Source organism: Desmodus rotundus, chromosome 3 (assembly GCF_022682495.2).
Source record: "Desmodus rotundus isolate HL8 chromosome 3, HLdesRot8A.1, whole genome shotgun sequence".
In the NCBI taxonomy this organism is placed as follows: Eukaryota; Metazoa; Chordata; class Mammalia; order Chiroptera; family Phyllostomidae; genus Desmodus; species Desmodus rotundus.
Genome location: NC_071389.1, coordinates 102867347 through 102893951, shown reverse-complemented (window position 1 = coordinate 102893951; position 26605 = coordinate 102867347). Strand labels below are relative to the sequence as shown.

Here is a 26605-nt window from a genome sequence, read left to right as displayed (position 1 = left end):
AGAAAGCTCCCCCAGGGTGGGGATAGTGTCCAGTCTGTTACTCTAGTTCCAGTGACTAGCAAGGTGCCTGGTACATAGCTGGCACTCAACAATTGATTATGGAAAGAATTAACACAAAGAAAAAGAGCTTTCCTTAGGAGGGTTCCATTATATTTACTTCCCCCTCCCTCCCCCTGCCAAAAAAAGAAGTGTACACAACCCAAAGCTTTCTTAATACTCCTGATTATACAACTAGATCACTGGCAAGTCATTTCATATCAACTCTTTGTTTCAGTTTTTTCACGGTAAATTAGGCACTTAAGTTTTCAGATCTACTTTATTGGTTTTTGAAATTTCATACAAGGAATACATACAGGATAATTTTTAAATTATGAATACAGTGCCTGGCACAAATCAGGTGTTAAATAAAATTATAAGTGAATGAATGGATATGAGTTATTGAGGAAACCAGCCTAACATCATCTTGAGAGAGTGTTTGGCAAAAATGGGATTTACTCCAAATTGTATAGCTCTTTTGAGCCAACAGGGCCCCACTGAACTTGAGTTTCTGCCACATTGGTTCTGTGGTTACTTACTGTTTGTTAACCTGCTCTACAGGAATGTTGAGGCGTTTTGCAATGTCTTCCACAGTCTCACTGTTGGCTGAAATGATACCTACACTCTTGGCAATAGCTTTAGCTGTAATTGGATGATCACCTGTAACCATAATAACCTATAAAACAAACATGGAGAAAGGCATGAGGATGATGAAGGACTGGATGGCCAGAGTAGGAGTAGTTGAGTATCACCTACTCTGCCATTACCTGGTAGAACATGGTTAGTGATGACTGGTCAGCCCTTACAAAGAATTCTTGATCTTTAGATCAAAGATACAACTGTCTTTTATGGACACACTGATCCCACTGGATCTATCCTTGCTCCTTTGCATTTCCTCCTTTGATTAAAAGAAGCCCTTTCCCTATGATGTTGTGAAAGGGCTGGAACAGGCGCACATGGCTTCCACAGTCTTGATATTAACATAGTAATAGAATGAAGATTTTGATTTAGAAATCATGAAGGCAAATGGATTATGGAGGTTGAACCTCAAGATGTAGTAATAAAACCTCTTATTGTCTGTATACTCTAGGGCAAAATATGGCTACTTCATGGCACAGGGAGTTAGCTTGCTTCTCACTATAGTTATGATTGTGGTTGATTCCACATAGACAGAATTATTTTGCTTTTATTGCACAATTATTGAAATTTTAGTATGATGAAAGTAAAGATTTTTAATAAGGAAATTATGGTATTTACTTGAAAAGACCTAAATACTGACTATCTCTTCTGACAAACATTGTTAGGATGGAATGCAACATCCATGGAGGACTTCATAAATCAGGAAGGTAACTCCCACCTTGATTCCTGCACTCCGGCATTTGGTGACTGCATCTGGGACAGTGGACCGAGGGGGATCAATCATTGACAAGAGTCCCACAAAACAGAGATTGGATATGGGAAAATTCATGGTGTCGACATCAAAGGAATAGGTTTCTGGAAACTTGTCTGCTGGCAGATAGAGATGACAGAAACCTGGAATGGGCATGAATTTGGGAGTCAGTGAAACTAGGCTATGAAATGACATGAGAAAAGGAGGAACATTTTCACACATTCTCAGTCCTTTACTCTTTACCAATAGAGTCTACCAGAACTCATCTTTCAGTTCCATAACACATGTTGTTTTTAGCAAAGAAATGGTTCATCCAAAAATAATTCACATGCCATTTAGGTTTTCTGTTATGTTTTAGGGTTATGAATACTGTGAGGGGATAGCCTTTACTTCTGAAGATGTCCCACTTGAGTGTGGGGACAAAGACATGAAGAGAAAAGCATAAGAGAGCACGGTGAGCATTACTGAGGACAGCTACACTCTGGCCACCCAGGGAGTCAGGAAAAACTTCACCAAGGAGGTAGTATGTGAGCTGACTCTTGAGAGAGGCATTAGGGAGGACTGGGGATGGGGTGGGAAGACCATTTAGGCAGACGAAACAGTTCGTGCTACTGCATAAAGGGGGAAAGAATCTGGGGTATCAGGGGAATGGTATGGAGCTCAGTCTTTAATCAAGCTAAGTGTGAGAGAAAGGCCACAAGGAGTAGAGCAGAACCATTTGTTATTCAGATGGCACCTGGTTCTCACAGGCTGAGGTGAAGGGATTCCTGTGTCTGGTGGGATTTCCAAGATCATGTGACTTTCTCATCAGCTTTCACATCAAATTTATTCTCATCATGGCCCACAACATTATATATTTCAGTAAAGCACACGGTCTAAGAGATCAAACATGAGGTCCCTAGAGTGACTCTAGTTACGTGAGTATTGGTCTTGCCCTGAAAAGACTACCTGATACTGTGGGCTATTTGAGGCATGCTCAAAGCATTATCATCTCATTCATATATTTTACTTGTTTTACAAACTCAAATATCCTTTAGAAAAGCACATTCTATGGGTTCCATCTCTACTGGCAAAAACTTTCATGATGTCTAATGAGCTTTGTCATTGACTATGAACTTGTTACTTTGAAGTCACCATCCTGTAGTTCAAAGGTGCCACTCTGTTGACCGATAATTGTCACAACAGGGCATGCTCTGTGATATTACTGAAGTGACCACAATTTGGCTCCTGCCACAGTGGTTGTATTTCTATAGTTTCTTCTACCTCTAATGTCCCCTGTCTCTTTACTAATACTATTGTCCCCTAATCACTAATTTTAAAATGTTTAATATTTTTTAAACCTTACTTTTCTCCTGTAATTAGGTGATAAGTCTTACCAATTTTGTGTCTAAGAAATCTCTGGTATCTGACCTGTCCTTCATGTTCCCACTGCCTTAGATCAAATTCCTGTCCTCTGTCACCTGAACAAGGTGCCCCAGACTGCTCTGCTCCTTAATGCTGCCAAGTATGATCCTTTAGAAAACACTGACTCTGATCAGTTTATTAGCTGCAAAGTCTCCAGTGGCTCTGCCTTGACTATAGAATGAAACTCAGTTCCTTACCCAAATAAGGTCTCCATAGCTTGACCTCCAGTCTATCTTTCCAGCCCTGCTTCCCAGGATGACATCATCTCCACTGTCCTGCAACACTCCACACTGACCAGCTCCCTGACAATGCTTACACCCCCCCTCCTTCTACCTCTGGGCCTTGGCCTATGTTGTTCCCTCCACCATGAATCCTGTCCCTTACTTTCCTTCAAATATTATCATTTAAGGCCCAGTTTAAATGTAACTCTTTCCATACAATCTTCCCAGATTTTTCTGACCTGGCAACAACCCCACCCTCTTTGCTGCTATCATGTGATATTCTCTTATCTGTCTACCATTCTTATTCCTGAGAGTACTGTGGATGCCCTAGCTATTCTTCTGGATGGTCAGCCTGTCTCATCTTGTGCCATGATGCAGTACAGAGCCTTGCACTGAACAGGTAACACATAAGGCTTCTCCCACCAAGAGCTCACCCAGCACACGCTCCCCTAGACCTCCCAGCTCCATGTACGCAGTGTGGAAGGCCTCGGATGTGCTCTTGTCCAGAGGCTGCTCCTGGCCATTGACCATGATGGTGCTGCACTTCTCTAAGACCTTCTCAGGAGCCCCTTTCATCACCATGAGGAAGCGCTTGTCAGTGGGGTTGTCTGTCTTGTGTATGGAGAGCTGGGAGGGAAGGAAGTGAGCATAAGTACTGCATACTAGTGAATCATGACACTGTCTCCATTACTGAAGGCCTGAACTATACAGATATTTTAATTAGCAACATGACAGGATGTAACAACCATTTTTCTTGCTGAGCTACTTATCCTTGAAATGTAAGGGAGAAATTCTACAGGCAGGTTTTCTCCTTTTCATTTTCTGGCCAAGTGATATGCAGGAGATATGGACTCAACCATCTAGTCCCAGCCCAGCAGGGCACTCTGAGTGCAAAATAAGTGGTTGCTTTAGGGGGGCCAGATGTGGCTGTCAGCTTGTGACATCTTCTGCCTTGAATAAGATCTGTGGGGGTGCCCATGGGGGTCAGGAGCTGTAAGCCACCTCATCTCACCTCCCATCTCTACCGCCCTATTGTGAGTAGCAGCCTCCTCACCTCCACATTGATCCACTTTTACTACCTGGATATGAAAGAAGATAGTAAGGGTATGAGAAAGTGGGCAGTCTCATGTCGAGGCTTTTAGGAGGAGAGTTAGGTAACAGGTATTACAATTCTTACACCAATATCCTTTGACATAGTAATTCTACTTCTAGACTCAACCTAATAAGATATTTGGCTTAGTACATTGTTGGTTGGAATGCAGACTGGCACAGCCACTGTGGAAAACAGTATGGAATTTCCTCAGAAAACTAAAAATGAAATTGCCTTTTGACCCAGCAATTCCACTGCTGGGATTATACCCTAAGAATCCTGAAACACCAACTCAAAAGAGGCTATGCACCCCAATGTTCATAGCAACACAATTTATAATAGCCAAATGATGGAAGCAACCTAAGTGCCCATCAGTAAACGAGTGGATCAAAAAACTACGGTACACTTACACAATGGAATACTACGCAGCAGAAAGAAAGAATGAGCTACTACCCTTTGCAACCGCATGGATGGAACTGAAGAGCATTATGCTAAGTGAAATAAGCCAGGTGGTGAAAGACAAATACCATATGGTCTCATCTATAAGAGGAACCTAAAAAACAAAACAAACAAGCAAGCAAAATATAACCAGACATTGAAATAAAGAACGAACTGACAGTAACAAGGGGGGAGCGAGCAGGGGGATAATGGCAGAAAGAAGGGGAAGGGTAGTCAAGGAACACGTAAAAGGACACATGAACAAAGCCAAAGGGGAGTAGGATTGAGGATAGGAGGTGAGGGTGGGTGGGTCAGGGGAGAGTGGTGGGGGGAAAATGGAGACAACTGTACTTGAACAACAATTAAAAAAGAAAAAAAAAGAGTTTAGGGGAAAAATTGTTTTGAAAACATTATATTGTGAAAATAAAACTAAGAGACTAGATGCTCTGTTTTAATAGAAATAAAGCAAACAAAAAGAAAAATGATCATTGGGAAAAGTGTGAAAAAAGGTACAGAAGATAGTAAATGGCTAACTCTTGCAAGCCCTTATTATATACCAGGTACTCTTCTAAGCTCTCAAAAGAAATTTCAGAAAGATGGGACTTCTGGACAAGATGGAGGTGTAGGTAGATATGCTCTGCATCCTCACACAGCCAAAAGAAGGACAACAAACAATTTAAAAAAAAAAATCCAGAACTGCCCCAAAATCAAACTGTATGGAAGTCTGACAACCAAGGAGTTAAAGAAAAAACATTCATACAGACTAGTGCACTGAGATAAAGAAAAATAGCCCAAATGAAAGACTATCAAAGAAGATCAAAACTCCAGAAAAAAGAACTAAATGACAAGGAGATAGCCAACCTATCGGATGCAGAGTTCAAAACAGCAGTAATTAGGATGCTCACAGAGATGACTGAGTATGGCCACAAAATAAAGGAAGAAGTGAAGGCTATACAAAGTGAAATAAAGAAAAATAGGAGAGAACCAAGACGGCGGCGTAGGTAGACACACTGCGCCTCCTCGCACAACCAGAACTGACAGAAAATCGAACGGCAAGGGGGTCCAACACCAAGGAAATACAAAATAAACATTCATCCAGACCAGTAGGAGGGGCGGAGACGGGCACTGAGACGGAGAGGACTCCCGTTGCCGTGGCGGGACTGAGACTGGCGGAGTGTGGGACGAACAGCGCAGGCAGTCTGACCACTAGCAGACCCTGCGGCCCCACATTGGTGCACAGATAAACAGAGAGGGCTGGACTCAGAGTGGCAGAGAGCAGGGCAGGCTGAGCAGTGGGTAGCACCCCGCGGCCCCACATTCGTGCATAGATAAATCGGGCGAACAGCGGGGAGCGAAGTAGACCAGGCAACCCAGGGCTCCAGCTCGGGGAAATAAAGCCTCAAACCTCTGATTGAAAACACCCGTGAGGGTTGGGGTAGCAGCAGGAGAGACTCCCAGCCTCATGGGAGAGGTCGTTGGAGAGACTCACAGGGGCCTAGACTGTGCACGGGCCCACCCACTCGGGAACCAGCACCAGAGGGGCCCAGATTGATTGTGGGTATCGGAGTGAAAGATTGAAGTCCGGAGGAGAGTGAGGCGGGCGCCATTGCTCTCTCTCGGCCCCTCCCCCACGTACAGCGTCACAGCCCAGCCACCAACGTTACGCTGCCCCGGGGAACACCTAAGGCTCCGTCCACCCCTTAAAGTAACCGAAGCGCCAAGACAAAAAAAAAAAAAAAAAAAAAAAAAAAAAAGGCCCAAATGACAGAACACTTCAAAGCTCCAGAAAAAAATACAACTAAGCGAGGAAGACATAGCCAACCTATCGGATGCACAGTTCAAAACACTGGTTATCAAGATGCTCACAGAATTGGTTGAATCTATTCAAAAACCAGATGAAAAAATGAAGCCTATGCTAAGAGAAACAAAGGAAAATGTACAGGGAACCAATAGCGATGCGAAGGAAACTGGGACTCAAATCAATGGTGTGGACCAGAAGGAAGAAACAAACATCCAACCAGAAAAGAATGAAGAAACAAGAATTCGGAAAAATGAGGAGAGGCTTAGGAACCTCCAGGACATCTCGAAACGTTCCAACATCCGAATTATAGGGGTGCCAGAAGGAGAAGAGGAAGAACAAAAAATTGAAAACTTATTTGAACAAATAATGAAGGAGAACTTCCCCAGTCTGGCAAAGGAAATAGACTTCTGGGAAGTCCAGGAAGCTCAGAGAGTCCCAAAGAAGCTGGACCCAAGGAGGAACACACCAAGGCACATTATCATTACATTACCCAAGATTAACCGGAAGGACCTACATCCAAGATTACTCTATCCAGCAAAGCTATCATTTAGAATGGAAGGGAAGATAAAGTGCTTCTCAGATAAGGTCAAATTAAAGAAGTTCATCATCACGAAGCCCTTATTATATGAAATGTTAAAGGGTGTTACCTAAGAAAAAGAAGATAAAAAATAGGAACAGTAAAAACGACAGCAAACTCACAGTTATTAACGACCACACCTCAAACAAAAACAAGAGCAAACTAGGCAAACAACTAGAACAGGAACAGAACCATAAAGATGGAGATCACATGGAGGGTTGTCAATAGGGGAGTGGGAGGGGGAGGGGGGGAAGGTACAGAGAATAAGTAGCATAGATGATAGGTGGAAAATAGACAGGGGGAGGGTAAAAATAGTGTAGGAAATGTAGAAGCCAAAGAACTTATAAGTATGACCCATGGACATGAACTATAGGGGGGGAATGTGGGAGGGAGGGGGTGGGCAGGATGGAGTGGAGTGGGGGGGGAATGGGACAACTGTAATAGCATAATCAATAAATATATTTAAAAAAATAAAAAAGAAAAAAAAAGAAAAATATACAGGGAACCAACAGTGAAGGGAAGGAAACCAGGACTCAAACCAACGATTTGGAACAGAAGAAACAAGAATTCAAAAAAGTGAGGAGAGGCCTAAGAACATTTGGGACAACTTTAAATGTTCCAACATCCAAAACATAGGGGTGCCAAAAGGAAAAGAGGAAGAGCAAGAAACTGAAAACTTACTTGAAAAAAATAATGAAGGAGAACTTCCCTAGTCTGGCAAAGGAAATAGACTTCCAGGAAGTCCAGGAAGCTCAGAGAGTCCCAAAGAAGTTGGACTCAAGGAAGAATACAAGACACAACATAATTACATTAGCCAAGATTAAAGATAAGGAGAGAATCTTAGAAGCAGGAAGAGAACAGGAGACTGTTACGTACAAAAGAGTTGCCCTAAGGCTATCAGCTGATTTCTCAAAAGAAACCTTGCAGGCAAGAAGGGGCTGGAAAGAAGTACTTGAAGTCATGAAAGGCAAGGACCTAGATCCAAGATCACTGTATCCAGCAAAGCTGTCATTTAGAATGCAAGGGCAGATAAAGTGCTTCCCAGATAAGGTCAAGTTAAAGGAGTTCATCATCACCAAGCTCTTATTATATGAAATGTTAAAGGGACTTATCTAAAAAAAAGAAGATGATCAAAAATATGAAAAGTAAAATGACAACAGACTCACAACTTTCAACAACCAAACCTAAAAACAAAAACTAAGCAAACAACTAGAACAGGAACAGAATCACAGAAATGGAGATCCAGTGGAAGGTTATCAGTGGGGAGGGGGACAGGGGAAAATGGGGGAAAAGGTACAGAGAATAAGTAGCATAAATGGTAGGTAGAAAATAGACAGAGGGAGGTTAAGAATAGTATAGGAAATGGAGAAGCCAAAGAACTTATACATATGACCCACGGACAATCAACTAAGGCGAACTAATGCTGGAGGGCAGGGGGATGCAGGTTAGAGGGGGAGAAAGGGGAGGAAAAAAATGAGACAACTATAATAGCATAATCAATAAAACATACTTGAAAAAAGAAATTTCAGGAAGATGGAGTATTTGAGATAGAATTAATAAGTTTCAGAGAAAAAATTCTACCTTTTGGGTCTATCAGTTGATTCTAAATCAGTAGTTCTTAGACTTTCAGATATCAGACATGAGTACAATAAAAAAAAAGAGGGCAAACGTAGATTTGCCAGCTTTTAAAAAATATATATTTATTGATTATGCTATTAGTTGTCCCATTTCCCCTCCTTCACTCCACTCCATCCTGCCCAACCCTCCCTCCCACATTCCCCCACTATAGTTCATACTATAAGTTCATACATGTAAGTCATACATATAAGTTCTTTGGCTTCTACATTTCCTATACTATTCTTACCCTCCCCCTGTCTATTTTCTACCTACCATTTATGCTACATATTCTCTGTCCTATCCCCCCTCTCTCCCCCTCCCACTCCCCTGTTGATAACCCTCCATGTGATCTCCATTTCTGTGGTTCTGTTCCTGTTCTAGTTGTTTGCTTAGTTTGCTTTTGTTTTTGTTTTAGGTGTGGTTGTTAATAACTGTGAGTTTGCTGTCATTCTTACTGTTCCTATTTTTTATCTTCTTTTTCTTAGATAATTCCCTTTAATATTTCATATAATAAGGGCTTGGTGATGATGAACTCCTTTAACTTGACCTTATCTGAGAAGCACTTTATCTGCCCTTCCATTCTAAATGAAAGCTTTGCTGGATACAGTAATCTTGGATGTAGGTACTTGCCTTTCATGACTTGGAATACTTCTTGCCAGCCCCTTCTTGCCTGTAAGGTCTCTTTGGAGAAATCAGCTGACAGTCTTATGGGAACCCCTTTGTAGGTAACTGTGTCCTTTTCTCTTGCTGCTTCTAAGTTTCTCTCCTTATCTTTAATCTTGGGGAATGTAATTATGGTGTGCCTTGGTGTGTTCCTCCTTGGGTCCAGCTTCTTTGGGACTCTCTGAGCTTCCTGGACTTCCTGGAAGTCTATTTCCTTTGCCAGATGAGGCAAGTTCTCCTTCATTATTTGTTCAAAGAAGTTTTCAATTTTTTGTTCTTCCTCTTCTCCTTCTGGCACCCCTATAATTCGGATGTTGGAACATTTAAAGATGTCCTGGAAGTTCCTAAGCCTCTCCTCACTTTTTTTAAATTCTTGTTTCTTCATTCTTTTCTGGTTGGCTGTCTCTTTCTTTCTTCTTGTCCACACCATTGATTGGAGTCCCAGTTTCCTTCCCATCACTATTGGTTCCCTGTACATTTTCCTTTGTTTCTCTTAGCATAGCCTTCATTTTTTCATCTAATTTGCAACCAAATTCAACCAATTCTGTGAGCATCCTGATTATCAGTGTTTTGAACTGTGCATCCGATAGGTTGGCTATCTCTCCATTGCTTAGTTGTATTTTTTCTGGAGCTTTGATCTGTTCTTTCAATTGGGCCATTTTTTTTTTTGCCTTGATGCACCTGTTACTTAAAGGGGAGGAGCCTTAGGTGTTCAACAGGGCAGAGTAACGCTGGTTGCTGGGCTGTGATGCTGTACGGGGGGGAGGGGCCGAGAGGAAGCAATGGTGCTTGCTCCACTCTCTGCCAGATTTCAGTCACTCCCTACTCTACCCACAATCAAATTGGGCCCCTCTGGTGCTGATTCCTGAGTGTGTAGGCTTGTGCATGCTGTAGGCCCCTGTGGGTCTCTCCAATGAAGTCTCCTGTGAGGCTGGGAGTTTCTCCTGCTACCTGAACCCCCACAGGTGTTTTCATTCAGAGGTTTGAGGCTTTATTTCCCCACACTGGAGCCCTGGGTTGGGCAGTCTGTTTAGCTCCCCCGCCATTCCTTCCCGTTTATCTATGCGAGAATGTGGGGCCTCGGGGTCTGCTAGCTGCCGCACTGCCTGTTCCGTTGCACAATCTGCCACCTCGCTGGGTCTGCCAGCCGCCACCTTGCTGGGAGTCCTCTCTGCCCCGGCTGCCTTTCTCCGCCCCTCCTACCAGTCTGGATGAATGTTTCTTCTTTATCTCCTTGGTTGTCAGACTTCCATACAGTTCGATTTTCTGTCAGTTCTGGTTGTTTTTTGTTTTTAAATTGTTGTTGTTCTTCTTTTGGTTGTGGGAGGAGGTGCATTGTGTCTACCAACGCCTCCATCTTGGCCGGAAGCTCTCTTATTTTTCATGTCCAAGTAAAGACATTAAAAAAAGCAACTAAGCAACCAAATCAACCCAAAAGCTAACCAAATACAAAACCTCCTATCTGCTATCAGTCTCATTTTCTCAAAGATAGAGCATTTTAATGCTTAAAAGGTAGGAATAACAAATGCTTATATAGTGCGTGCTATTTTGCATGCTTATAGTTACTAATGTAATTCTCAGAACTGCCCTAAGGCTGTTATCATGTTTTCCAAGGCAGGAAGCTGTGTGTGGAAAGGTTAAATGACTCAGGAAGGTCACACACTAGCAGGTCCCTGGTGGGGTGGGGGACAGGAGAGGTTTAATTCAGGCTGGCAGGTGTGAGACCCACTCTGATCATGAAGGATATAAAGGATAATCATTTAAATGAACAGATTAATCTTCACATAAAACTTTATAAAATATTGTCCTAAGAGTCCAATATGCCATAAACTACTGAAAATCTCTTCATGGACTAATCTCAGGTTGGGGAATTGCTATTCTAAGGTCAATAAGACTTGGACTTTCCAGTTTGTTTCCCTCAGTTGAACGAAAACTTCCAAGGTCACAACATGTAATGCTCAAGTGTAGAGTTAAAATGGTACCAACACTATCCAAATAGGTGCTTTGGCCTTATCAGCAGAAACACACACAGGCCCTCTTTCCTTTCTAGTCCCAACTCTGGTAGTCCATTTTCTCCCTCCATTTTTTATACATGAGACCTCACGGGACCCACTTTTCCTCATTTCTCTTATGACAAAGGAAGTTTTTACTGGAATAAATGAAGGATTCTGAGTCTTGCTCCTGACTGCAAGGCCATCCAACCTACTGTGAAAGATCATAGACTCCCTGAGTCTGTTGTGTGAGTGCTGGCTCCAGCCCTTACCGGCTATGTGACATATCTCTGACCTCACTCTCTACCTTACAGGGCTGTGGTGAGAATTGAGTGATTTAATACATGTGGAAGTTTGCAAACAGGCTACCATTACTATTGTTATTTTAGGATTGTGACTTATACTACTTTCACTTAAGTTTTGAACAAGAGATCTGATTTCCTGGTTTTAATGTTTGACATTGCACAATTTTGCTGGTTGTGCATTTGGCTAACTGCAGCTCTTCATTGGTGCATTATCCACAAAGATGTTTGCAACAACCATTTCTTTTCCATCTAAACAAAATGGCAGTGTAATCACCAGGAACTTTGACACAAGCATGGGTATGCTATTTATACACTTTACTCTTAATGCAAAGACCAAATTATAATGGCTGTCAGTGCTGGAGTCTACTGGAAAACCCATCAGCAGCAGGAGCTTGGGCTATATACACACTGTTATTTGTACAAACATGGGAGGACAGGGGTGTTTGGTTTTTGGCCAACCCTGAAATGAGAGGAGACATCCAAGCAAGAACAACCATTTTCTTCCTGAGAAATGAGTAGAAAGATCCCTATGGGGTTGAACTGGAAAGTCACGTGGCTGGCCATTGGAGAGACTCCTCACCGGTTTCATAAAAAGCAAGGCTTTGTCATATGGCCTGAGTGAGTCTGTTCTTCCTCTGAGTTATAGGGTAGAAAAAGCATGCTCTCCGGAGCCAAACAGATGTGTGAAAACTGGTTGTGACGCTTTGATGCTGGTGTGAGTCTGGTGACATCAACACACTCAGGGGCCTGTTTCCTTACCTATAAATTGGGATTAATTAGTTCTACTTCATACGCTTACTGTGAGGATCAATGAGACAATGTATGTGAATCACCTGACACAAACTGAGGGCACAGTTAGCTGTCCCCCAACCCTCACATTTCTTTTACCCTTTGGGCTCTGGCCGTTGCCCCTCACTTGTGCTACCCCACAGGGGCATGTGTGTGTGTGTGAGTGAGGGTGTATGTGAGTGTGCCTGTAATAGAGGTAGATTGTTCTAGGAGCAGCCTGGCCCACCAGATTCTTTTTGTCTACCTGTTTCAGGCCAGCAAGGAAAAACCTGTTCCAAATTTACCAGACATCCAGCCTGTCCATTTTGGAGGACTGTTTTTGAAATAAAGTATCATTCAAAATCCATACTAACCTAAGAGTACTTACAGGTAGAAATGCTGTTCTCATAATAACATAGATTCTCTTGTGAGGAACAACTCACCTGAAATTTGTTGGTGGAGTTAAAAGGGATTTCTGCTACTTTGTGGTTTCTTTTTCTAATGTCCATCACATCACCCAAAACCACCTCTGAGAATTTCAAAAGAGCAGTTTCTGAGGCATCTCCAACCACAGCTCTCTGAGAATCAAAAGAGATTAAAAAATACGTATATATATGCAGCACATTATCTGGTTCTTTCAGTATTATTTCAATGAACCAACATGCTGCCTTACTAATAAGCTTACCATCTAGCTGGAGAGACAAAACGATGTCACACAATTGTGACTGAGTTAAGATCATGGTAAAAGTGTTAAAGTGAGCCCTGGCCATGTGGCTCAGTCAGTTGGAGTGTCGTCTCATGCCCCAAACGTTGTGGGTTCCATCCCTGGTAACCGATCGATGTTTCTCTAACATTTCTGAAGTCTGTCTGTCTGTCGGTCTGTCTCTCTCCCCCTTCCTCTCTCTCTAAAATCAATAAACATCCTCATATCCGGAGTGATGCCACCTAGTGGCATTATCAAATCTCAAACGCAGAGCTCTTAAAAAGCAGTTAGGAACTAGATTTTGAAAAGAGAGAAGAAAGCCTTCCAGAAACCAGAATGTCACAAATGGGGGCAAGAAGTAGAAGACTTCTGGCAGAAGCACTGGAAGGACAAATGGACGTGGAGGGCCCTGAAAGGTAGGCTGAGGTCTAAATTTGAGAAGCAGTAAAGGAAAGAAGCAAAGGACATTTTTAAGCAAAGTTAGGTGATGTTTTTTCATCTAATCCAGTTTTTATGGAAAATTAGTGCCATGCAAGAAAGACTGGGGGAGATATAAACCAGAGCTGCACAAGACAAGTACGAGGCTGGCACAGTTATTTAGATGCAAAGTATTGGTGATAATAGAAATGTAAAATTATAGATATTTTGAAGCAAGAATGATAGCACTTTGTGAGGCGAAAGTAAAGATGACTTCTAAAAGTTTTGGCCCAGATGACAAGTAAAATGGTGATGTTACAGAAAAACAGAAAAATTGGGACAAGATTTGTTGAGAGTCTAATAGTCAAAACTTCTAAGGGAAACATAGCTAGCTGAAGATCCATGCAGTTGGGGTAAGAAGTTAGAACTGGACATAAGGATTTGAAAGACAGCAAAGTGATTGGCCACAAAGAGAACTGATGAGCTGATAGAGAAAGAAAAACAAACAAAAATACAAGAAAATAAAGAGTCAATAAAGAAAACAAATGGCAGATAGAAATGCCAGGGGGACATAGATTCAGTGACTCATTGGGAGGTAGAAGGAGAGAGAAGAGAGGGCAACAGACGGAGGAAGTGATGCAAAGGGGAAAAGGGAGCTAGTTTATTGCATATTCCAATATTCCAGGATTCCTTAGAGCATCTGCTGACAAGAAGACTGTGTTCTAAGATCAGTCCTTTTATTTCCATCCAATTGTATTTTAAAATTCAGTGAATGGTATTTATGCAATAGAAATTTTTTATCATATCTACTTATCTGATTAAGAAGTCAGGAAAGTAACTTAAGGGCACATTCATTTTCTGGAATAAGACAAAATTTTCAAAGGATTGAGATCAATCTGAGACCTTTAGATCTCTCTGTGATGTTGCAAGGCTAGTTAGAATGAAGGAAATCTGCAGGTCTTGCTCTTACTAGTACAAGCTTTCCTGTGTTGGAGAGATTAAACCTAGCATCAAGTCAGAACAGGGAAAGTGACTTCAAATTGGCTGTGGTTTAAGACCAAGAGATGCAGATGCTTTACCTTCATGATGGGGACACTTTCCTGTCCTGGTCTGAACTCAGCTCGGTTACACAATGTGATTATCTTTGATAAGGAAGTCCAGGTTCCAGAGCTTTGATCAAAAGTTTGCTCTGGAAAAAAGAAAGCACAGGGGATGCTGTGGGTTCTGGGCCCACTCTCTACGATCAAACTATTCACACAATTCTGAGACTGCACACCAACCCTGCCACACTTGGGGGTGCTCTTCTGCTCCAGTCCACAGCTTTGGGCCAGACTGTGCTCCAGAAGACTTACTCGAATGGTCTTCACTGGTGTCAGCCACAAAGATCTGATTATCGAACCACAGATGGGCCACGGTCATTCTGTTCTGAGTCAGAGTCCCTGTCTTGTCTGAGCAAATGATGGAGGTGCAACCCAGCGTCTCCACTGCTTCCAGGTTCTTCACCAGGCAGTTCTTCTTGGCCATCCGTTTTGCTGTCAGTGACAGAGTCACCTGGACAGAAGGGAGAGAAAAAAACGGTTTGAATGCAAGTACAGTAACAAAAATTGCTAGAGCAGGACTGGTTTCAGAACAGAGCTATCAATACAGAGGCAGTGGCTGATAAACCCTACATGCCACAATTCTTCTTAAACATGGGATACTTCTTTTGTCTCTTCACTCCTTGAAGAAACTGATCCTGAGGAACCCACAGGTGACAAAGCCAAGCCAGGTTGCTATGGCCCATATGCATGTGTATTATAGAGGGAGCTGTGGCGGCCCAGACTCTGTTGGGCAAAAGGGTGAATACATAAGGTTTGTGCCAAAGAGCTTGTCCCAAATGTTCACTTTTTGCTTTGGTGAATCAAGCAGTGTTCATATTTCATTTTAAGAGGTCCATATTTTAAAGGTTCTTAGCTCTCTCTTTTAAACCCCCAGATCTCATAGGTTTCTTTGGGCTCAATTTCTTCAACTTACTACCTTCTGGAATCAGAAGAGACCTGTAGTTCAGATACTTCCTCTGTCCATCTTTGCTAAGGACAACAGCAGGCCAATGATCTGAGGCTACTTTATTACCTGGAACCATGGGCCCCTTTGTTTAAGGATGAATTGATTGCGTTCTACAAAGGGAGACCCACAGCTGAATTTGGGGGAAGGTGCAGGAAAGGGCTGAATTTCTCTGCAGAAAAAAGGGAAGGAATTTGTGCATCTGTGTGTGTCAGAGGAAAGAGAAATTAGGTAAACAATGTGCTTAAGTTCCTCAGCTGTAGAAAATGCCAAGGAAGTTGTGGAAATGTGTGGAAGGCATCCAACTACTCGAAAATCTGTGACTGGTGTTTCGAGTCTGTCTTATCTAGATCTTAGGGGCAAAGTTACGCATGCAATTTGCAGATAGAGACCCTACGTGAAAATAGAAAGTTTTCAAGGACAGTGCATTTAAATATGAACAACCTCACAATTCCTTCTGTCCCTCTAAGAAACATTCAATTCAGATTGTTTTCCTGGTTGTCCCTGACAGGGAGGGAGTGTTGTTCTGAGCTGGAGGAGACCCAGAGTGTTTGGTGGGGGCTCCCCCAGCATAGAAGGGTGGCATGTATTAACAAAGTCAGAGGAGAGGCCACTTAGCAGCATGGACTCACAGTGACAGTGGCCAGGAGGCCCTCAGGCACATTGGCCACAATGATACCAATGAGGAAAATGATGGAGTCCAGGACATGGTACTTCATGGACACTGCAATGACGAAGAAAAGGATGCCAATGGAGATGGCCACCCCTGCTACCATGTGGACAAAGTGCTCAATCTCGGTGGCAATGGGTGTCTTCTCATTCGAGACTCCTGAAGCCAGTGAGGCGATCTGACCGATGATGGTGCGGTCACCCGTGTTGATGACCATGCCAGTCGCTGTGCCTACAATTGAAATGGACATTTTATTCCGAAAGTCCTCAGCTAGGAGAAGGCCACAGCTTGCTCATTTGCCTCTCTTTTGTTGGTTTCTGGGATCAATTAGCACATTACATTGCAAAGGCCAACATCGGTTCTCTAGGCCCTGCAGTTTCAGGTTTTCTCTTGGACAAGCTTTGTATAAAACATGGAAAGAGACACAAACATAGAGCCTGAAGGGCTCCTAAGAGCAGCCAGATTTACCTTCCAGACAGGTGGTGGAATAGAAGCCGATGTTCTTTGTCTCCAGGGGGTTGCTGTGGGTGAACTCACAGGAGCGGGGCTGGGGCTCAGACTCCCCAGTGAGAGATGAGTTGTCGACCTAGAAGAAATTGTGAAGAAGTTCAATATGAGGTACCATGTCCCCCGACCCAGTTACGCCGAGAGCTGGAAGGACCACAGAATGACAGCCAGGTAGCAGCCTGATCCTCAGCCCTGACACTTGCCTTGCACCCCTGGGCAAACAGCAGCCTGATGTCTGCAGGGATCTGGTCCCCTCCTTTAATCTCCACTATGTCCCCCACCACCAGCTGCTCTGCGGGAATGATCTTCTTCTCTGAATCTCGAATGACAAGTGCTTGCTGCAAAAGAAAATGTGATAGACATGTCAGACCTGCAATGATGCTGACACTCTTCCAGCTACTCCTTACTCAAACTCAGACGGCAGTCAGAATGGCAAAAGATGAAACAAGACTTTGACTTGGGTGTGAAGGCCCTAAGAACTATTTTTTTCTTGAGGAGGAGGTCCTAGTGATATTCTTGGACCCATAAAATGTATTGTGGGCAGACATAGCAAAGAGACAGCCTGGGTCTGACTAAAAAGGATGACAACTCCAGGCTGGGATGTCAAGGAAGAACCCTGAAGGTTGAACCAAAGGGTTTCATAATCTTGCTCAAGTCAGGAAAACCTTACTGGAGGGGGAGGTGAATCTCCCATTCATTAGCACAAAAGATCCCCAGAGTCCCCTCTAGCTGGTAGCTCTGGAGCCCAGGGACCATGTGGTTTTCCTACTGCTGATAGTGGTGCACAGGTCTCCCTAGAGGACAACTACCAGGGTCTATTTGGGGACACGGGAGCAGTGCCCCTCCTCCTACTGAGAGCATTCTGGGGCAACATTCAGTGAAGCTCAGCAGTGGCAGCCAAGATGGTCACAGATTAAAAAAAAAAATCATGGGCTGATGTCTTTGGCTACCAGACTACCTGAATGACTTTTATCTGAACAGCTAGCTCACCACACCTCTGAGCAGTAACAGACGATGTTGTGCAGTAACTAATGCTTCCATCCTACTATACTCTTGACTAAGCATTTTCTTGTCTCTTACCTCATTGATCATCTCAAATCCCTGAGGAAATGGGGGTTCAGAGAGATTAGGTCATTTGCTCAAGACTTCTCAGAGAGCAAAGGATGGGGCTAGGCCTGAGCAGGAACCCGGTGCTTCCAAGGCCCCACTCTCCTCACCTGAAGTCACGCAGAGGCGGGAGAGACAGCTACCACTCACCTGTGGACTCATTTTACTGAAGCTGGCTATGATGTTGGTGCTCTTGGCCTCTTGGTAATAAGCAAAGATCCCTGTTAAAATGACGACCAGAGCGAGCACGGTGCCCAAGTACACCTGGGTCAGGAGGAGAGGCATTGGTCAGAGAAAGCAGCCTCAGGGTGAGCCAGATCCCAGGGCTGGAGCTCTCCATGGGAAGGCCAGAGAGATGGCGGTTGTGTCCTGGTGTAATTTACAGGCCACAAAATGTACCCATTTGAAGACTATAATTCAATGATTTTTAAAACATTTATATAGTTGTTTACTGAAGTTGCAACAATCACCACAATCCAGTTTTAGACCATTTCTATCATCCCAGTAAGACCCCTGTGCTCACTGGCAGCTTGCCTGCTCTTGCTCCCAGCCCTAGCAACCAGTGATCTGCTTTGTCTCCAGGTTGTGTCTGTTCTGGGCATTTCATACCAATGGAATTACAGTATGTGGCCCTTTGCATCTGACTCCTTGCTCTCAGCTTCATGTTGGCCAGTGAGGTTTTGTGGTTTTGCTGCCCAGTTGTAAGCAGGCACACATGCTCCCCATGTTAAAGGGAGAGAATTAGATTTCAGGAGACAGAGCCCCAAAATACTTCATATGCATATATATATATATATATATATATATATATTTTTTTTTACTTAGGGACTTATAATGTTTCTCTTTCTCTCTCTTTTTAAAATTCATGTTCATACTGCCTCTGAGACAACAGGAAGTCAGACATAATTTCTATTTTACAGCTGGGAAAATAATTGATTTTCCCAAGCCAATGCAAAAATTGGTCACAGGGAGACTCTTGATTCCATCCAGGACTCTGCTCATGAAAGGCCCCACTTTGTAAGTCCGTTTTTCCCTGTTACTCATTCAGCAAAACCACACAGGAGACCCAAGTGCCTTACATTGTCTAGGGATGAGGATGCGTCGTTGGAGTACTGGATCCCATACGCGATCCAGCACAGGGTGGCTCCCACCCACAGAAGGATGGAGAAACCCCCCACCATCTGCTTTAGGAACTTGATAATCTCTGGTGTTTCCTTGGGAGGAGAGAGGGTATTGGGCCCATCCTGAGCCAGGAGCTCAGCAGCTTGGGTGCTGGAGAGACCCTGAAAAAGGTGAACAAAAACCAACAGAATTAAGAAGTACAAATTGGCAGTTACAATATAGTCAGGGGAGGTAAAGTACAGCATAGGGAATATAATTGATAGTATTGTGACAACTATGTATGGTGCCAGATGGGTACTAGACTTATTGGTGGGGAATCACTTCACAAGTTACACAAATGTCTAACCACTATTCTGTATATGTGAAACTAATAAAATATTGAATGTCAACTATAATTGAAAAAAATTAAAATTAAAACAATAAAAACCAAGTGAACAAAAAACCTCATATAAAATTAGACACTTCTCCTGCCTTGAGTTGGACATCATACTTCTGCAAGTTTTGGGAAGGAGTTGCCGTGCCCAGGGAGGGCCTGGGAAAAGTGGATGATGGCTCATCATTACCACTTTTTTTATAAGGAATATTTAATGCTTAATGTCAGCCAGGCAGTGTTCTCCACATACTTACTCATTTTGTTTTTCAAAATAATCCTCTGAAGAACAGACTATTATTGTCCTCATCTTACAGAAATGGAATTTGAAGGATATGGTGTTTATTTAGGTCACCAGGATTTGATCAGGCATCTGGACCCAGAGCTGCTATGTTTTTTCTGCTAAGGTGGGTGTTTCTTAAAAATTTAGCCAGAGAAAGCAGCAATCTGGCTATCACATCAGCAAGTCACCAGGTAAAGGGTAATGTAATAACATCCAGAAAATACTCTCTCTTCTGGAACTTTGATATGGCACATGGCTGATTTTTCATCTTTAAGGCTTGTGCTTTTCTGCTTTTCTAGATATTGACCCTAAGTTCTAAGTTCTTGTTCATCTTAAGAGTTATAAGTCCTGCCAACCTGAGGCACACATGACCATCAGTTCTTGCCAGAGGCCCTTCATTCACAGGTGCGTGGAGCCCTGCCTTGAAATCCTGAACTATCATCCATAAGGTTTCTTCCCCCAAACTACCTTTTATAGAGAAAGTCTTTTACATAACTTCTCTCCCTAATTATGTTGTAAGCAGTTAAAGGTAAGAACCCTGTCCTTGTTCATTTGTGTCTTGTACAGGGGCTACTGCTTTTTCATTTGTGTAGCAGAGGCTCACACAGTTGTTGAATAACTGGATTTGGAGTCACCAACTAGATATCATCACCCCCCTCCCTTTTGCAGTTCCTTCTCCAGAACCTCAAACTCACCGTCACCCCTCCCTCCTACTGCCTTCTCTAATCTCTTGCTCCCACCCCCACTAGGGCCCAGCCCCCTACCTGACCCCCTGCCCACATTTCCTCCTCAGATGGATGAGGGATTTGTTAAAAAAAAAAAACCCTCAGCATCGTGAGGAGAAAATGGAGACAACTGTACTTGAATGTCAATTTTTAAGAAGTATGAAAAACAACAACAGTAACAATAATACGTCAGTGTCCCTAAACCTGCCCCTTCCTTGCTGTCTTACTGCTGCTTCCCTGATTCACATGCTCACCTCACAGTCCTGCATTCTTCTAGACCTTCCATTTCCCACTTAGAAATGAAATGGGTATATACATGTACCTCCATATTGCTCTATATTTGTTTTCTCCCAGATTGACTTTTGAAAACCAATCTTACCAAACTGTTTCCTCATTTAGAAATTATGCCCCTTATATAATTAATATAGCTCTTATTCCTTAGTTTAATATGAAAGTGTTGGACAGTTCCACTAAAATTACTTCTCTCTGTGCCTGATTTTCTACATCACCTTCCCCACCATCCATTCCATGCACTCTGTCCTTCCTGCCCCCCTGGGCACTCTGGCAACTTAAATCTAAGCCATCATCCTATGTCCCACTAGTCAGAATCCATTGCTCAACATGTCCTTGTAGACCTCTCAGTGGAATGGAGTAGATAATATGATACTTTCCTATGCTTACTCCGTAAGACCAGGGGTTCCTGTTCTTCTTTGCCCCTCTGACTGTTGGTTCAGTGTATCGTACACAGTGGGTCTTTTGGTTGACTTGAACGGATATAGCCAAAATCAAAGCTTTTGAAATCTGAGTTGAGTTTGATTTCACAGAGGAAGCAGTATCTCTGTGGTGGGAGATTTGGGAGGTGCCTAAGACCACCACTCCTCGGAGGAGGAGGCAGACAAGCAGGGTCTAAGACTGTCACTCTGGACCCTGGCTTCTTAACACTGGTTCTCCCCATTCTTTGATAAGACCGGCATACTTCCTGGACACTGGGACTAAAATAAACTCTGACCATGACAATGAGCAAGCATCTGACCTTTTGTGAAGACCACAGCTTTCTGTAGTCAGTCAGAAGAACTATATAGTCAGCATGCAGCTCAGCTGAGGATCTTGACTGGGACCTTGGTTCAGAACACCATCTCCTGATGTCAGCCACGCTCTGTCACCCACCAGGGCATTCTCAACATTGGTGCTCTAAGTCACTCACCCTGAAGGTGCCATCCGCTTTCCCACCCACACTTTGCCTTTACAATCACAGGGCTGCTCCTCCCGATGTGAGTTCCCTCATGACTTACCGTAACGATATTTGTATGATATTTATTTTCTAGTTCCTTATTGCTGAGCTTGTGGTCATCCTGAAGTCCATGGAGAGAAGAACAGAGTGAATTAGGTTATTCCAAAGATTCAAGCCCAAACCCCTGGCAAGCCCCGTGGGAGCTGTGAGTAGCATAGATGATGGGAGAGGGGCCAGAAAGTATGGGAGTAAGAGACAGAGCCCTGGGTGCCCGGTGGCCATTGCAGACAGGGAACGGAGGGTTCTGCTACAGAAGAGGCTTGTCCCGATTCAGGGGACTTTCTGGCCACCCCAGAAGAGTTCAGACTCAATTTGTCATTTACCACATAGTTTTTATGGACAAAGCATTCCACCTCAGTCTGAGCTCCAGCACATGTGAGTCTGACTCTACACGGTGTCAAGATGCCAACTCATATGTGAATGTGGCATCAGTGGAGGGCGATAAAGAATATCAAGCAACTGTATATCACATGTCGTGACAAATTCAGGACCCATGCATGACTTCTCTTATTCAAGTACTTGAGACTCAGGTAGGTCACTGATTATAGACACCCTGTACTTTAAAAACCTGCCATATAATACCATTATGGCCTGTACTCACTAATTTTACCACAGGATCATTAGACTCCAGCGGAGATTCTCAACCTAAGCATCATTGACACTGTGGACTGACAACTCCATTATAAAGGACTTCCACTCACCAGCTCCTACCTCCCTCAGACCCAGGACAGAGTCTTCATGCTCTGATGATCCAGAACCAAGATTTATACTGTTACTGGGACCAAAGCCACCTCTTCTCTTAAGTATTTGCAAAAGCATCATGTTAACAGATAAGACTTTATAATTAAATTTTTTTTTTGCCTTTTCCTCAGCCAGAATCTGCTTTACTGATTCTTTCATCAATTGAAGATGACATTGCCAGGGATTCAAAAGATTAAGACACATTGCCTTGGCTGGTGGGACTCAGTGGAATGAGTGCTGGCCTGTGAACCTAAAGGTCACTGGTTTGATTCTCAGTCAGGGCACATGTCTGGGTTGTGGGCCAGGTTCCCAGTTGGGTCATGGGCATGTAAGAGACAACCAAGTGATGTTTCTCTCACACATCAATGTTTCTCTCCCTCTCTTTCTCCCTCTCTTCCCTTTTCTCTAAATAAAATCTTTTTAAAAAAAGAATTAAGACGCGGTTTGTGCACTGTGTGCTAAGCTCTGGGCAGGTACAAGGGACAGGGAACAGATGAGTAGCGCCACTGTTTACATCAAAGGATCTGGGCTTCAAGAGGCTCCACTGGGAGTCTGAGCACCAGTCCTCCTCCCCTTGGCCTTGGCTTTTGGGATGATGATGCAGAAAGGCAAGAAAGCGCTGGTGGCTGGAGCACCCTCTGCTGGCCACAACAGGAATAGCTCAGGGCAGCACCCTGGCCTGGGCTTGGTTTATTCAGAGCTATTTTGGCTTTCATCAAGGTTTTAATTTGCTGGAGAAGTCAGAATGCAAGAGCACCCGAGCACATTGTCCAAATTACAGAATTATTGGGAAGTGGGGGAACACTGACTAATCTCGTGGAAATGATTTTTTAGTATCACACATCTACACAAAATGCTCAAGAAAGCAGATTCTCATGTTAATAATAAGCAAGTGATAGAATGGGTATATTTTCATGTTGTATGTAGCAATTTCAAGGAAGACTAGACACGTTTTTAATCCTGAATGCTAGAGACACATAGACAATAAGAATGACTATTGTCTGATGCTACTTAAAGTCTTCCACCTGCTCTATTTCATTGAACCGTCTTCACAAGTCTAAGTGGTAGGCATCATTTTTCATTCCCATTTTTCAAAATAGGAAACAGCTTCAGTCAGTCAGATTTGAGTTCAGGTCAGTCCAACTTCATGTCTGTGTTCTTAAATGCCTATCAGGATATACACAGACGATGCTTAGTATGCTGCTCCAAATTTCAGCAGCTCTTCAGGAGACACAGCAAGCCCTGATGTGTAGCATCTGATTATTTCTCACCATAACCAAATTTCAAGCTATTAATGGAATGTCAACATGTCGGTCAGCTTGTCAAATTCCTGAATATTTAACCACTGCCCTCCAGCCACCAGGAGCCTATACCACTACTGTCTGCTCGAACAATCATAGGGCTTTAAAGTCTGCAATGAACTTGAGTGCAGAAACTTCCCCTTTGGTGTTTCTGAGACACAATGACATATTTCAGTTCTGAGGCAGCCCTTTTCCATGGCCAAAGTCCTTCCTCAATTGTAGTAATATTACACTTCCATAAAGCACTTTAATTACAAAATACTCTAATTCTTTTCTCACTTTTCCTCCTCACAGATCCATACAAACTGTTTATTTCCCATAAAGAAAGTGGAGCGTCCATGAAGCTAGGTAGTTTTTCCCAGTTACAGGTAGAACTTTAATGTGGTGTAAGGTCATCTGACTCCAAGCCCATCAGTCTTATCACTTTCTCATGGGTGATACTGGTCAATAGTTACTTATATCTCACTGAAGTAGCTGGAAGGAGAGTGGTCTGGGCCAAGCCTATGGGGACTGGAATCCCAGTCCTTTCCTGAGTCCCACCTGGGAATGCCTACAACCAGAATGCAGGGATCCTGTGGAGGCCTGACCCCTGGGCCCATAGTATCATACCTTTCTTTTACTCCCTTAAAAAAAAAAAACAAGGAAACAATCTTACAGGAAAATTCAAAAACCCTTGGGACTGCTTTTTCTTTCGGAAAAGGAAGGTTATAGGGGCAAGCTCCCTGTAAGCTTCCCAGGGAGAAGGGCAGCACTCAGTGGGCCCCTTGGCTTAAGGGCCCAATCCACTGACCAGATCAACTTCTTTCCTCAGCCCTTCTTTGCGGTGATTCTTTCTGAGTGCCAAGCAGTTGTCCAGTAGGCCCCTGTACTTCTTGCCACCCCCCTCGTCGGTTTGCTCCATGTCTTTAGCTCCATTGAGCTCCACAGAGTAAATTTGGGGTGTTTTCTGAAACAGAAGCAGATTTGCAGTGTTAGCCCCAGATGGGTTTTCTGACCTCCCCTGAGAGTCAGGGACTGCCCTCTGCCCTGTCATCCCTTCCCCTGGGGAAAGGAAGAAACTAGACTGTGAGGAGGTTACTCCACCTTCAAACATCAGCTTCCTAGCTCTCTCTTCCCTCTCCTTCCCTCTCTTCCCGTGTGAAGAGCAGGCTGGGGTAACCCCTCCTGGGTGGAGGGAAAGATGGGATGTGATTTCCCCACCTAGAAAGAACACACCTTCAAGGAGCCGTGGGGTCTCCCTAGGACCTTGTTCCCCATTTCTTAGATAGAGGGTCCTCACTCTCCCATTTTGGGGGGTGGAGGGTGCCCACTGCTCTCCCGTTTCTTGGTTGGGGTGTGCCCACTAAGCTCGTGAACCTCAGCCCCAGGCAGGGCGAGCCTCTATGCACCAAGGTGCATCCCTGTAAGCCTAGCCCGGTGCCACCCTTGGAATAGGGGCTGCCCTGGGACCCCGGCCCCTCCTTGAATCTGGGTCAGGGTCGTCTCCCGAAGAGGCTCAGCTCAGACTGAAGACTTGGGATGGGGCAGGGAGAGGAGAGGCTCCGAGGCCTGAGAGCGCGGGATGCAGGCGGCCCTCAGCTTCCCCGCACCTCCCAACCGGCCCGGGGTGGGGCTGCACGCACCTCTCCCATGAAGCGGGGGACGGGCCGGCGTCCAGGCCACCTCTGGCTCGGATAGGAGAGCTGATCAGGCCGCGGAGCGGACGGCAGAGCGAACGTGTTGGCGCCTGGGCGGCCAAGTGTAGTCGCTGGCCAGAAAGGCGGCTGCACCTTAAATGCCACGCGCCCCGCCCCCGCCTGCCCCGCGCCCTGGCTTCGGCGACCCACGCCCTTCGCCGCCTGATAGTGCGACTTGCTTACCAATAATGGAATTGATACAATTACACCACCAGTACAGCGGGCACCTGGCGACCCTTGCGCTCTAAGGTGCCCTTTAGGGAACGGAAGGCTGCTCTTGGACCTTAGGCACAGGTTCATCTCTGAGGGAATTTGGGGACAACAGAGAACCTATGGGGAGCAGCTGAATTACTTTGCAGGATCCAGATAGGAATTTGGAGTCGGAAACAATGTGAGAGGGAGAGAGCGGAGAAGAAAGATGGGGAATACAGAGCCAACCCGAGCGGCTGTAGGGTCTGAGGACGCGGATCAGAGTCCCGGGGCGCAGAACTGAAGTTGTAGGCTGGGCATCCCCACCCACCTCGGCGGCCGCCCAGCGCTCCCATTCCCAGGTACCACATACACTTCCAGCCTCCCAGGCTCCCAGCACCCCCTACTTTCTTCCCTCCCTTCCTTTCTTCCTTTCTTTACAGAATGACAGAATTTAAAGCCTAATCACCCCTACCACATCCCCAGAATAGCAAAGCAACACCAATGAGTCATTCCTTACCCAAACGAAATGGGAAGGGACAGTAAGACTTGGGGTGACACCTGGTTACAGATACACATCACAGGTTCTTTGGAGTGACAGGGGTGGGGTGGGGGATTAAAATCTTGTCCAAATTCAAGCAACAGTGGACTTCTGGGAAGGTCTGTGGTGCTTGTCCCCGCTGCCCCCCCACCCCCGCCCCCAGCGGAATGCTCTTCAAGGAACGATTTGAAGATAGGGGGAAGGAGATAGGAGATTTGCGTGAAACTGATGTTGCTACTGTTTGCTGGGAGTCTGGGAGAAGGGGTTTTGCAGGCATGAGCCGCTACTGCTCACCTTTGCCCGTTGCAGCCCCTGCAATGTGTTTTTGGACAGGTGTGGAATAGACAAGCAGGATGCTGGGAGAGATGCCCCTGACCCCAAATCAAGTGCAAAGTTCAAGAGCAAACCCCCCATTCATACTGACTTGATTGGGGAAGGGAGGGGCTCATGCAATGGTGATGGTATAGGTTAAACATTGGAAAATCGTAATGCGTTCTCTTGGAGAAGATTCCTTTTATTCTTGTTGGTGTCCAGTTTGGGAAAGTTTTAGTTATGACCAAACCAGCCAAAATAGAGCATTGCCAGGTTCTCTAGCACCTCTAAGGTCCTGCAGGGTGC

At 44.4% G+C, this 26605-nt stretch overlaps 1 protein-coding gene across 1 annotated transcript in view; it reads right to left on the bottom strand.

The window, feature by feature from the left end:
• The window catches only part of ATP12A (ATPase H+/K+ transporting non-gastric alpha2 subunit), a 31876-nt gene extending 6565 nt beyond the window's left edge, over positions 1-25311 (bottom strand). Inside the window, exons 1-14 of the mRNA XM_024580801.3 lie at positions 25204-25311; positions 24372-24527; positions 21541-21600; positions 18828-19031; positions 17899-18012; positions 16845-16979; positions 16603-16720; positions 16097-16365; positions 14774-14972; positions 14501-14610; positions 12745-12879; positions 3486-3678; positions 1394-1569; positions 576-712 (exon numbers count right to left, since the gene is read on the bottom strand). Coding sequence (XP_024436569.2) covers positions 576-712; positions 1394-1569; positions 3486-3678; positions 12745-12879; positions 14501-14610; positions 14774-14972; positions 16097-16365; positions 16603-16720; positions 16845-16979; positions 17899-18012; positions 18828-19031; positions 21541-21600; positions 24372-24527; positions 25204-25212 — 2015 coding nt within the window. The 5' untranslated portion in view covers positions 25213-25311. The remainder of the gene's footprint in view (positions 1-575; positions 713-1393; positions 1570-3485; positions 3679-12744; positions 12880-14500; positions 14611-14773; positions 14973-16096; positions 16366-16602; positions 16721-16844; positions 16980-17898; positions 18013-18827; positions 19032-21540; positions 21601-24371; positions 24528-25203) is intronic.
• Positions 25312-26605: the final 1294 nt, after the last annotated feature.